At 41.0% G+C, this 11,571-nt stretch overlaps 1 protein-coding gene and 1 pseudogene across 13 annotated transcripts in view; one reads left to right on the top strand and one right to left on the bottom strand.

Annotated features, from left to right (window-relative positions):
• Nucleotides 1–3,544: 3,544 nt before the first annotated feature.
• Nucleotides 3,545–3,660, top strand: LOC149468554 (U2 spliceosomal RNA; annotated as a pseudogene).
• A 3,985-nt stretch (nucleotides 3,661–7,645) lies between these two features.
• Nucleotides 7,646–11,571, bottom strand: part of LOC149468552 (PWWP domain-containing DNA repair factor 3A-like) — a 108,926-nt gene continuing 105,000 nt past the window's right edge. For all 13 annotated transcript variants that reach the window (XM_089670096.1, XM_089670100.1, XM_089670103.1 and 10 more), the window contains 2 exons: nucleotides 8,632–8,720; nucleotides 7,646–8,543 (listed from right to left, as the gene is read on the bottom strand). In XM_089670096.1, coding sequence (XP_089526222.1) covers nucleotides 8,477–8,543; nucleotides 8,632–8,720 — 156 coding nt within the window. In that variant the 3' untranslated portion in view covers nucleotides 7,646–8,476. The remainder of the gene's footprint in view (nucleotides 8,544–8,631; nucleotides 8,721–11,571) is intronic.

Here is an 11,571-nt window from a genome sequence, read left to right as displayed (position 1 = left end):
TTTGATTCAAGAGCCTAAGAGTTTGGAATTACATGTTTCACATCTCTTACTACTGGGTCTCAGAATTGGGGGGCTCTTGTTTGGTGGCAGGGTTCTGTCTGGCTGGACCCTGCCCTGAAAGACAGTTTTAGAAATGCCATTACCATCTGCTGCTAGCACATACTCTACACCATGTATCTGCTAGATGAGAGATGAGCAAAAGAGATTTCAAATCATTGCAGTGCTCCTAGATTGTAAGCTCCAAGGAGCAGGGCCCTTCTTTCCCTCTTGCATTGAACTGTGATGTTGCTGTATTGTCTCCCGTTCTATTGTAAAGCGCTGAGCAAACTGTTGGCGCTATATATATCATATATAATAATAATAATTGCACCCTGATCCCATGTTATCCCTGGTACGTGGAAGGTGCATATGCAATCAAAACCACTTCCCCTTACTTAGTAGCCGAAGGAGTGGAAATTCACAAGAGCAGACAGATGGTTCTTCGGGGCCTGGTGCAGCGACGTCATCCTTGCTGTCGCTCTCTCAGGTTCCTCATCCATTCTAGTGTGGACTCTTTAGGGATTAAGTGCAGAAGCTAGAATCAACCAGGAGCACAAAGCCATAGAATATCTTGACAGCGGGTCAGCTGTGGGGCCGAACTCTAGTGCCCTCATAGGTAGAGTAAGTGCTTCTAGTTCTGCTTTGAATAGACTGCTCAGTCAGCACCAGCAGTCTAAATAAATATGTTTCAAGTGTTTATGTTGAAGAGACAGTATCACATAAGGGATAATAAACCGTTTCAGGGAATTGCAGGGTCCTTTTCTCAAGGCAACATAGTGACAAGAAGTATATTCAACACACATATATCCTGGTGTAACATATAGAACCCTGTGCAACACCCCCATGATGTCATAATCCCACCATTAATAATGCAAAAAAACCCAAAAACACAGGAATAAGCATATAATAAAACAGTGAAAAGTGGCACTATAAAGTATGCTAAATCAACTCCTTCAATATCATGGAATATCCCAAAGACAATCCATTAGCAGAAAAGCAGTTTAAAGTAAAAGAATTCCATTGCTGTGGTCCAGTAAACTAAATAAGTACATAGAAGGGGGAGCAAACCTCTGTGGGAATAGGATTCTACTCATGCTCATCGGTTTGGTTTTCAGTGTTAAAACCCTTTGTTTTGCCTGTTGTAGGGTGCAATCTAAAATGTGAGACAACTGGGATGTTCTACAGTGCAATCAAAGTATTCAGACCCCCTCCACTTTTTTCCCAACACAGTAGCCTCCATAATTTATGGCTTTTGCACTGAAGAAAGACGTCAGTCTAGCCACTCTAAATATAAAAAAAAATCCTCCTGCGCTCAATAGGGAAAATTAATTTCTATTATTTAGCTGCTGTCACTCAACTTAAACCACCAAGTCCAATTATAAAGAAAAAAATAGTGAAGCGCTTAAATTATATAAAAGTGAAAACACACTTAAAAGTGGTACTAAGATATATACCAATTCCAAATGTGATAACTTAATATCAAATATATTACTACCAACCCCCCAGTGGGGAAAGGTGGAATAGTGTAACCAAATATATATACAATTAGTGAATGGACACACACAATGTGAAACCTACTTACAGTGCATATATTCCACAAAACAATAAATGAAACTAACCAGTGAGTACAAATCACATGTGATATATTAATTTTTCACTCTCATTAGTGCTCTATATCAATAGACCATAACTACATAGATACAAAATCATTAGTGAAAAAAATCCATGCATGTGACTCTGTGCTTCAAAACCACACGTGTTCTCCACTTCTAAGTGAAAACTTGAATCCTCCAAATGGCAGCAATGCCTGCTCACCTCCCTTCCTTGACCCACACAGGGCCACACAGCTTTTTCCACCTCAGTGGTATATCCTTTATGGCATACTCCTTATTGCATCTCCTTCATCGTTTCTCTACTCCAACTTGTAAGAAGCTTTGACTTCCTGGCACAGCAGCTCCACCAGAGGCTTGTAGTAATCTGATGGTAAAACAGTCTCATCACCGAGCCGCACCTGCAGCTGAAGAAAACCAAGGTTTCCCCTAGATAAAAAAAACCTGCTCAGTTTGACTGGGTGACCAGCTCTTGGTAGAGTCCTGGTTGTGCCAAACTTCCATTTGAGAATTATGGAGGCATCGTGCTTTTGGGAACCTTCAGTGCAGCAGTTTCTTTTTTTTGTAGCCTTCCCCAGATCTGTGCTTTGCAATAATCCTGTCTCTGAGCTCTGCAGGCAGTTCCTTTGACCTTATGGCTTTTGTTCTGATACAGTATGCATTGTCAGCTGTGAGGTCTTTTAGAGAGGTGCATACTTTTCCAAATCATGTATAATCAATGTATTTACCACAGGTGGACTCTAATCAAGGTGTAGAAACATCTCCCCAACAATCAAGCAAAATGGGAAGCACTTGAGCTAAATTTTAAGCATTGTTGCAAATGGTCTAAATACTTATGCCAATGTGATATTTCAGTTTTTCCTTTTTTGTGAATTTGCAAACATTTCTAAAATTCGGTTTTCACTTTGTCATTATGAGGTACTGAGTGTAGCATTAATGAGAGAGAAAAAAAATGTAAACTGTTGCATCAGGCTACAATAAAATTGAAACTGTGAAGGGAGTCTTAATACTTTAGGAATGCAGTATATGTAAAAGTATTTGACAACAGTCTCTGTAATCCAGTAATTAAAAATAAATGGCAATGAAAAAAATCCTATAAATCACCAAGGTCTCTCTCTCAAAGTCTCTCATCCAAATACTAACCAGGCCCAACACTGCTTCGCTTCTGAGATCAGATAGGACAAATTCAGTGTGGTGTGGCTATAGACCTTTCCACCAATGTCTATTGTTAACTGCAATATACGTACTTTAACCACATGCCGCCCAGCCACTGTAGAAATACGGCGGCAGGGCAGCACGGCTGGGCAAAACCACGTTTTAAACCGTGTGTTTTCAAAACAGGCAGGGGGCGCGCCGCCGCCCTACCTGTCCTGCCGATCACGGCCACAGATGTCAGTCGCCGGGTCACAGCCGGTCGTTACCAGCTATGTCCCGGCAATTAGCAGCAATCACTGACAGAGAGCACAGCTGCAGTAGCTGTGCTTTCTGTCAGTTCCCTGACAGCTCCTGACATGCTGATCGGGACAGAAGAGATTATCTGTCCAGATCAGTGTGTCTCCGTGCAGTACACACCCCCGCCCCCTAGTAAAACACTCTCCTCACACAGTTAACCCTTTCAGTGAATAAAGTTAACCCCTTCCTCCCCAGTGCCATTAGTACAGTGTCAGTGTTTTTGTTTGCACTGATCACTGTATTGGTGTCACTGGGGATGTCAGTGACCCCAAGTCAGTTCCCCCCCAGTGCCAGAATGTCCGCCGTAGTCCCGCCATAAGTCGCTAATCGTCGCCATAAGTCGCTGATTGCCGCCATTATTAGTAGAAAAAAAAAAAAAGAAAAAAAAAAGAAAAATCCCAGTATCTTTCCTGCCATTTGTAAATGCTATAACTTTCATGTAAATCGCTTCTCGGCCTTTTGGCTAAGATCAAGTGTAGTATCTGTTCTTATCAGTGTCCAGTGGGGGTGCTCCCGACCATTCTAGCTTTGCGGGGATGGTTGTTGTATAGTACCCTCACTGGTATGATGGGGGTCCGGAAGGCTAGTACCGGAGGGACAGAAACCGGGGAGCGCCACGAGTTAAGCTGGGGCCCCGGGAGTAATTCCTCTGGGAAGACTGGAAAGACCCAGTACCTCCTGATTTGGACGGATCTACCTTGGTCTGGCCAGGAGCTGGGGACGCAAAAAGTCCGCAAACTCAGTGCCCCCTGGGGAAGACGCTCTCAGGGGTGTCACTAGTAACACTTGGGTGTGGGACCCCACGGTGTGAAGATGACACATGGCCACTGTTTTTCACCTCTTTTTGCACAGCGCCCTAAGGACCAGGTCTTTTGGCTAAGTCCAGGGCAATTTTTGCTACGGGCCTCAGGGCCTGGTCTGTGCACATTTCGGCACGGTACCATTTTTTTATTTTATTTACTTTACTTTATTTATTTATTATGCACTCCCACGTTTGTCACTTTTTTCTTTGCCTTATGTGTGTGTTTTTCACGGATGGAGGGTGTGGGTCCTCGGGCCTACCCTGAAGTCTAGGGGGAGGATGTGTGGCCATACGGTTCCTTCCTCCCCTGATCCCTAGAGGACTCTTCTTCGGGAGAGTCCCCTTGCCTAGTACTGAATGTCCGGCTTTGGCTGGGCATAGGGAACGGTGGTCCACCAGGCCTTTTGGCCAGGAGGACCAAGTGGGAACCTTGTCCCCGTCAGGAGCTTCGTGCCCCGGGGGATCAGGGTAAGCGGTCCAAGCCCCTTTAGGGGTAGGACACAGCACACCCCTAAGTGCACTTTTTCGTGTGGTGTTTTGCACTTGCACATTTTTTGTGAACACTTACGGGTTTTTACGTTATAGTTGCACGTTTGCGGACTTAAAAAAAAAAAAAAAAACTTTCCTGTAAACCAATTAATTTACACGTATTGGGTTTTTTTTTTTTTAGCAAAGACATGTCGCAGAATACATTTTGGCATTAATTTGACTAAATTTGATTTTTAAATTTTTTTTTACTGGACATGTTTTATAGCAAAAAGTCCAAAATATTGGTTTCTTTTCCTCAAATTTGTCAGCCTTTTTTTTTTTTTTATATAGCACAAAAAATAAAAACGCACAGGCGATCAAATACCACCGAAAGAAAGCTCAATTTGTGAAAAAAAAAAAAAAGGAGGTAAATTTCATTTATGTACCGTATTGCATGACCACGCAATTGTCCGTTAAACTAGCGCAGCGCTGTATAGCAAAAAAATGGCGTAAATTGCAGTATCTATACCATAGTTTGTAGATGCTATCTTTCACACAAAGCAATCAATATACACTTATTGGGATTTTTTTTACCAAAAACATGTAGCAGAATACATTTTGCCTTAAGTTTATAACTAACTTTTGAGTTTACTATATATTTTTTATAGCTAAAAGTAAAAAATATTGTTTTTCTTCAAAATTTTTGGTCTTTTTTTGTTTATAGCATGAAAAATAAAAAGCGCACAGGTGATCAAATACCACCGAAAGAAAGCTCTATTTGTGTGAAAAAAAGGATGTAAATTTCGTTTGGGTGCAGCATTGCATGATCGCGCAATTATCAGTTGAATTAGTGCAGCACCGAGTAGCAAAAAGAGGCCTGGTCATTAAGGGGGGTAAATCCTCAGGAAGGCAAGTGGTTAAAATGCTTTACATAAACTGTGAAATCCTGCTAATAAAACAAAAAACCTAAATCAACAACTCTGAAACCCAAGCAGGTGAACATGAAAAGAATCCTATTCACACATTTATCATTTCAGAAGGTTTTCTCTGAATGTCCTTAACCAAATGCAAAGATGCAAATGTTATGGCATGGCAACAATCCGTCGCATTTATTTCGATCACCCATCATTACAAGATTGAGTGCACCTTCTAATTGGACTTTAGAGTATCTCCATCCTACCGGCCCACTCTACTGATGCATATCTGCTTGGACAGGGTGAGTGCCCCTGTTACTAAATACAGAGACCAAAACAGAAGGTACCAATATACCTTGTTCCATCTAGGCCGAGGAAACAAATATTTGAGCAGACTTGTCAAGGATGCTTTTGTTTGAGGTAAGCCTTCTGTTTCCTGTATCAGATGGGCAGATCCACTCTCTAGTACTGTCCTGGAGGATGATTAAGCAAAAGGAAGATGCTGATTGTTAACGTTTCTTTTGATTTTTCTTTTGATGGGAATGTAACCCCTCCCCATTGTAATTGTCACAAAAGATAAAACAAGCGTACATGTGTTTGAAACTGTAATAGAAACTTTCTATGTTGAAAGTTCAATTAAATAAACAAATATTATAAGCAGACTCAGGGATTAGAAAGAAAAAAAAAAAAAAGTTTTCCACGTTTTTAAACCCTGCTGCATTTGTAACTACTACTTCTGTATCATGTGAGTTATTCAGCTGCTCTGTAATTTTGGTTGACATGTTTAAAAATACTTCTCAAACCCATTTTGGTTGGAAAAAAAACAAACAAAAAAAACAAACACACAAATATGCTCTTGCGTGTAACCAAAAAGATTTAGTGAAATAAATGGGCTTTATGCATGAATTGTGTTCTTCCATTTCGGCACCAAAAATGTGTAAACATACCCTAATGATGCCCAAATTCTTGGCAAATTTGGCAAGAATTCTGAACATGTTTCTCTTAAATCAAAAAAACGATTTCCTAAAACTGAATAGTGCTCTGCAATCTTTCATCCACAATTCCGAACATTTACCTTTCTGGAGCAGGAAAGATTAAAAAAAAAAAAAAAAAAAAAGTGTAAAAAGGAGCTAAATATACAGGAGGCAGACTGTCATGGACCATATAATTTGAAGCAAAAATTTTAATCAACTGATGTAATGCTCCAATCTTGTGCAGCTAACGTGTATGTGTACAAAAATTAGCTTTCTTCTGCATGGTGACATGTAGCAGAATACATTTTGGCCTAAATTTATGAAGAAATTTAATTTTTAAAAAGTATTTTTATTGGATATGTTTATAGCAAAAAGTCAGAAATTTTTTTCAAAATTGTCGGTCTTTTTGTTTACAGCGCAAAAAAAATAGCAATGCCAAGCTGCGGTTTGTAAAGCGAGCAAAATCCTCTCTTGTATTAAAAGAGGTATAAACGAGAGAGAGAGAGAGAGAGATCATATCACCCCTTTACAAATCATTAGTAAGACCTCATCTGGTATATGCAGTTCAATTTTGGGCACCAATTCACAAAAAGAACATTGGGGAACTGGAGAAAGCACAGAGAAGGGCAACCAAACTGGTAAGAGGCATGGAGGAGATCAGCTATGAGGAAAGATTAGAGGAACTGAATTTATTCTCTCTTGAGAAGAGATTAAGGGGGATATGATCAACATGTATAAATACATCAGTGGTTCATATTGTGAACTCGGTGTTGAGTTATTCACCCTGAGGTCATCACAGAGGACAAGGGGGCACTCTTTACATCTGGAGGAAAAAGAGATTTAACCTGCAAACACGGAAAGGTTTCTTCACAGTAAGAGCTGTGAAAATGTGGAATAGACTCCCTCAAGAGTTGGTTCTAGCCAGTTTAATGGATTGCTTAAAAAAAAAGCCTAGACTCTTTCTTGGATACACAGAATATAACTGGATACTAACATTTATAGGTAAAGTTGATCTGATTGCCTCTCGGGGGATCAGGAAGAAATTTTCTTTCCCTGCAGGAGCAAATGGCATCATGCTTTGCTGTTTTTTTTGCCTTCATTTGGATCAACTGTGGGTGTAGGATTATAACTTTTTTTTTTAATGTTGAACTGGATGGACTTTTGTTTTTTTTTCAGTCAGACCAACTATGTAACCAAGATTAAATACCAACGAAAGAAAGCTTTTTTTATGGGAAAAAAATTACAAATGTAATTTATGTACAGTGTTGCATGACCACACAATTGTCAGTAAAAGTAATGCAGTGCCGTATTGCAAAAAATGGCCTGGTCGGGAAGGGGAATACATCCTCTGGAGGGCAAGTGGGTTACTAAATAAGACCCAAAGCATACAGTAAAGGATACATGTAAATATTTATTTGGCAACCATTAATAATATGTTAGCATACATCAGTCTGCAATGGTAGCAATAAGATTCATATTTACAGAATCAGTGCAGTCTGTGCTAAAAAATCCCTGATTATCTTTTGTTGGTCACTGATCTACAAGGCAATATAGGTAATATGGGTTTGTATCGCCTCATGGCTCGTGGTTAATAAGCAAAGTCAACTGGGGGTTAACACTTTAGGGTAAGCTAAATTAAGTAAAAGTAAAAAAATATAGTCAACATTATTATCTGTAATAAAAAGGCTAACAGATGAGTTGTCATCACAGAAAAAAAAAATAAAGATCTATGTCAAACAGTAGAACAGCCACTGCTGATGAGTGAGCACTAGAAAAAAACCTGAAGAAAAAAAGGTGTTGCTCAAATGACCAGAATTTAGCTGTACGTTTCCAACTTCAACCAATAAGGAACCTGATTTCATTGTTTGTGTGGGTTATGGTTTGGTCCAATCTTTATAAATGATCTCCATGAATAAAAACAGACGCTTAGAAAACCAAAGCACAGCAGAGAAGACCGGCTTTAACTGCATGTACTGACAGCTATTCGGCACTGTGCTCAATAATAAACTCTATTGTACAGAGGCATGTAGGATCACATAGAGAGACTTGTCGCTTACTGCTGTTTGTAGTTTGCAAATGGCTCTTATTCTTAAAATAGTCGTACAGAACACTGAATAGAAAATTCAAGGCAGAAATTCCAATTGATTAAGTTTGGTTTACAGCATATCCCAAATGTCCAGTAGTGGCAAATTCATATTAATATGATTCCCTTTACGGCTACAAATTTTCCTCAGGTTTGATCCTCTTCTTATCCAAAATCTGTTCCTCAAACAGTTTTCTTTCCCTGAGCAAAACAAAAAAATTGTACTACATTAGTATTTAGGAACAATGCATTTTTCTAGCACAAATATAACTGTGGATGTTTCTGTTACCTCTTACTGAGTAAAGGTCCGTCTAAAAACTTCTTCTCTGCTTTTCCATAGCTTAAGCCTTCTGTAGCAGATATAGCAAAAATGACAGCCTGCATATGAAACAATTGAAACAATGAATATTCCTAAAACATGGCAAATGTAGGTATTGTATTTGTATAAGCCAAGGATTCAAATTGAGCGGTATGTCCTGTAAATTTCTATCTGTACTAACTACCTAAAGTGTAAATTTTGCACCATGTGCTTAAAAAAGGACAACTGTACCTTGTTACAGCTGTCCTTAACCAATTCCCTCTACCCCTCTGACTGCATCGCACTAGGACAAACACTTATCACTCCTATGCCAAAGATGTACTTCCAAGCGATCACATAAGGTCACCATTAGTGAGGCTCTCTCTCTCTCTCGAGAGAGAGTAAATGTCACCGTGGTGGCTTTTGAGAGAAAGGCTGTGTGGCCCTGAGGGGCCACATACTGAAAATTGTTAGACTGGGACTGAGAGTATCCGTCCTGGTGGGATGCAATAAGGGGATGTGGAGAATTCATGTAAGGACAATTGTACACAAAGCAAGAATGTCCAAGAAAGAGAAATATGGGGGCCAACATCGATAACTTTTTTTTACAAAAGATAGCTACATCAGCACCCCCCCCCCCCCCACTTCTCCCCTTCTGTTCTATGGAAATCTTGACAGCGGGGAAAGGATGAGGGAAATCTCTGCACCAACATCGCTTCTGTTGCCACTGCGATCACTTATTTCATTTGACCTGCTGGGTTGTCAGTGTACACCCAGCTTTAGTGAATGTGATGAAGCTTCACTTTATAAAGAATAACCATTCAAGTGCAAGGAAAATAAAAAAAATTATAATTTTTTTGTTACTAAGGCTACTTTCACACTTATCCGTGCGTTTGCGGTGCATTTTTTGTACAGGAATGTGACTCAAAAACTGCACCAAAAACGCAATGTGGATGCGTATTTGCTTGTGTTTTCCATTCTTTTCAGTGGGGAGGTATGTTTTTAGTGCAGTTTTTTTATTGCATCAAAAATGCAGCAAGCAAGATTTTAAAAAACATTGGGCCGCAACGGATCAGTGTGAAGAGTTCTGTAGGATTGCAGGGTCACAAGTTTTCGTTCTGCTTTCTTTTGTTAAACGCGAAAGCAGAAGAAAAACGTATCAGTGTGAAAGCAGCCTAACTGTAAAATCTCTCTCTCTGAGTTCATTGATGGGCACAGCTCTTCAGATTCTTGACCATTAGGGTTTTATAGCGCTACCCACAGGAGTAGGACACTAGGCAGAAAAGAATTCATCACCTCAAATGGGCAGTCCTCTCTGACATAAAACCCCCTCTCTAATATTAGGCAAGCCAGTTATTTACAAAGCAGTGCTAGAAGCAAAATCTCCAAAAGAGAGATTTGTCGTCAAACTCAGATAAAGGGAGTTTAAGGTGAGTAACAAAAAACCCCGTTTTCTCTTACGTTCATTGACGAACACAGCTCTTCATATTCTTGACCATTAGGGATGTCCCAAAGCAATGCCTCAATGAGGGGTGGGCAAGCCAAAAAAATCTAAGCAACCAGACAAAACATGCCAAGGACAAAAACCCCAGAGGGGAGAACAGGAACTTTAAACAGCAGCCTGCAAAGCTTTGCAGCAGAAACTAGCATCAGAAGATGCAAACACATCAACTTTGTCGAACTGTGTAGAAGTGTGCACAGACAACCAGGTTGCAGCCTTGCGAACCTGAGATAAACACGCATGATTCCAGAGTGCCCAGGGCACTCTTCCTGGTGGAATGCGCTGTAACAGGGAAGAGAGGCTCCCACCCCTCAATGGCTTTAGTCTGACCAATGGTCTGCTGAATCAAAAACGGGAAATAGTGGCACACAAGAATGCCATGCCTTTCCTTGCCCATCCATGAGTATAAAGGAGTTGGACCTCCAGAAGGTGGCTGTCAGGGATAAGCACACCCAAACCACCCAGACAACATTCAAGGAGTGCAAAGCCACTTCCTCAGGGTGCGATGTTTGAGGACACAAGGAAGGAAGGACAATGCTCTCATTCAGGTGGAAATCTGACACCACCTTCAGGAAAAAAGAAGGGGACAGATGAAGAACCAGCTTATCCTTGTGCACATCAAAAATCAGAACGATTACAGGACAAGGCCATCAGTTCAGACACCTGCTTCACAGAAGTGATGATGGTCAAGAAGGCAACCTGGCTTCCACAGATGGTAAAGCAGGGTGGTAGACCCTGGGACCGGGAGGTCCTTCTAAAGAGAACTCCCAAGGAGCGTCCGTGACCAGCCACTCCATGTCCGTGTACTACATGAGGCTAGATTGATTAGAATCTCCTCAGCTAATATCCTGTGCAGCAGGTAAGGAGGAAGCTTGAGAGGAGGAAATGTGTAAACGAGGCAATATTGGTCTCAGAGTGCCGGCAGAGCATCTGCCAGGGGTTCCCTTGTTCCTGCCACAAAACTTCCTGTTGAGGCAGGATGCAGGAAGGTCCATGTCTGGTGGATATCATGAGACCAGTGTAGGCATGCACGTCGACAGGGAGGACTGCTTAGGAGTAGATAGGATAGGAGCAGTTAGACCACCATCCAAAGCTTGAGGTGCTTGTCCTCTGGAAGAAACACCTTGACCTGTGCAAAATTGAGTATTAGTCCCAGATAATCCAGATGAATATGAATCTCAAGAAATTTGCCCTGTCCCCAACCAGAAGGCTTAAGTCTTGCACGGAACGTATCTTGACATTATCCATCAAGACCAGGCGAGTCTCCACCCACAGGAGCAAGTCGCCCAGCTAACCAATCAAGACAATCCTGCGTTGTCTCAATAACACCAGGACTGCAGGCAAAACCTTGGGAAATACCCAGGGGGCATAGGCCAGACCAAAGGGAAGCACCACAAATTGATAATGTGTGTCCCCGACCGGGAAGCATG

Source organism: Staurois parvus, unplaced genomic scaffold (genome assembly GCF_062004578.1).
Source record: "Staurois parvus isolate SC_StPar_1 unplaced genomic scaffold, SC_StPar_1.0 ptg000086l, whole genome shotgun sequence".
In the NCBI taxonomy this organism is placed as follows: Eukaryota; Metazoa; Chordata; class Amphibia; order Anura; family Ranidae; genus Staurois; species Staurois parvus.
The sequence above is the reverse complement of the archived record's forward strand: the minus strand, read 5'-3'. Positions and strand labels throughout refer to the sequence as shown.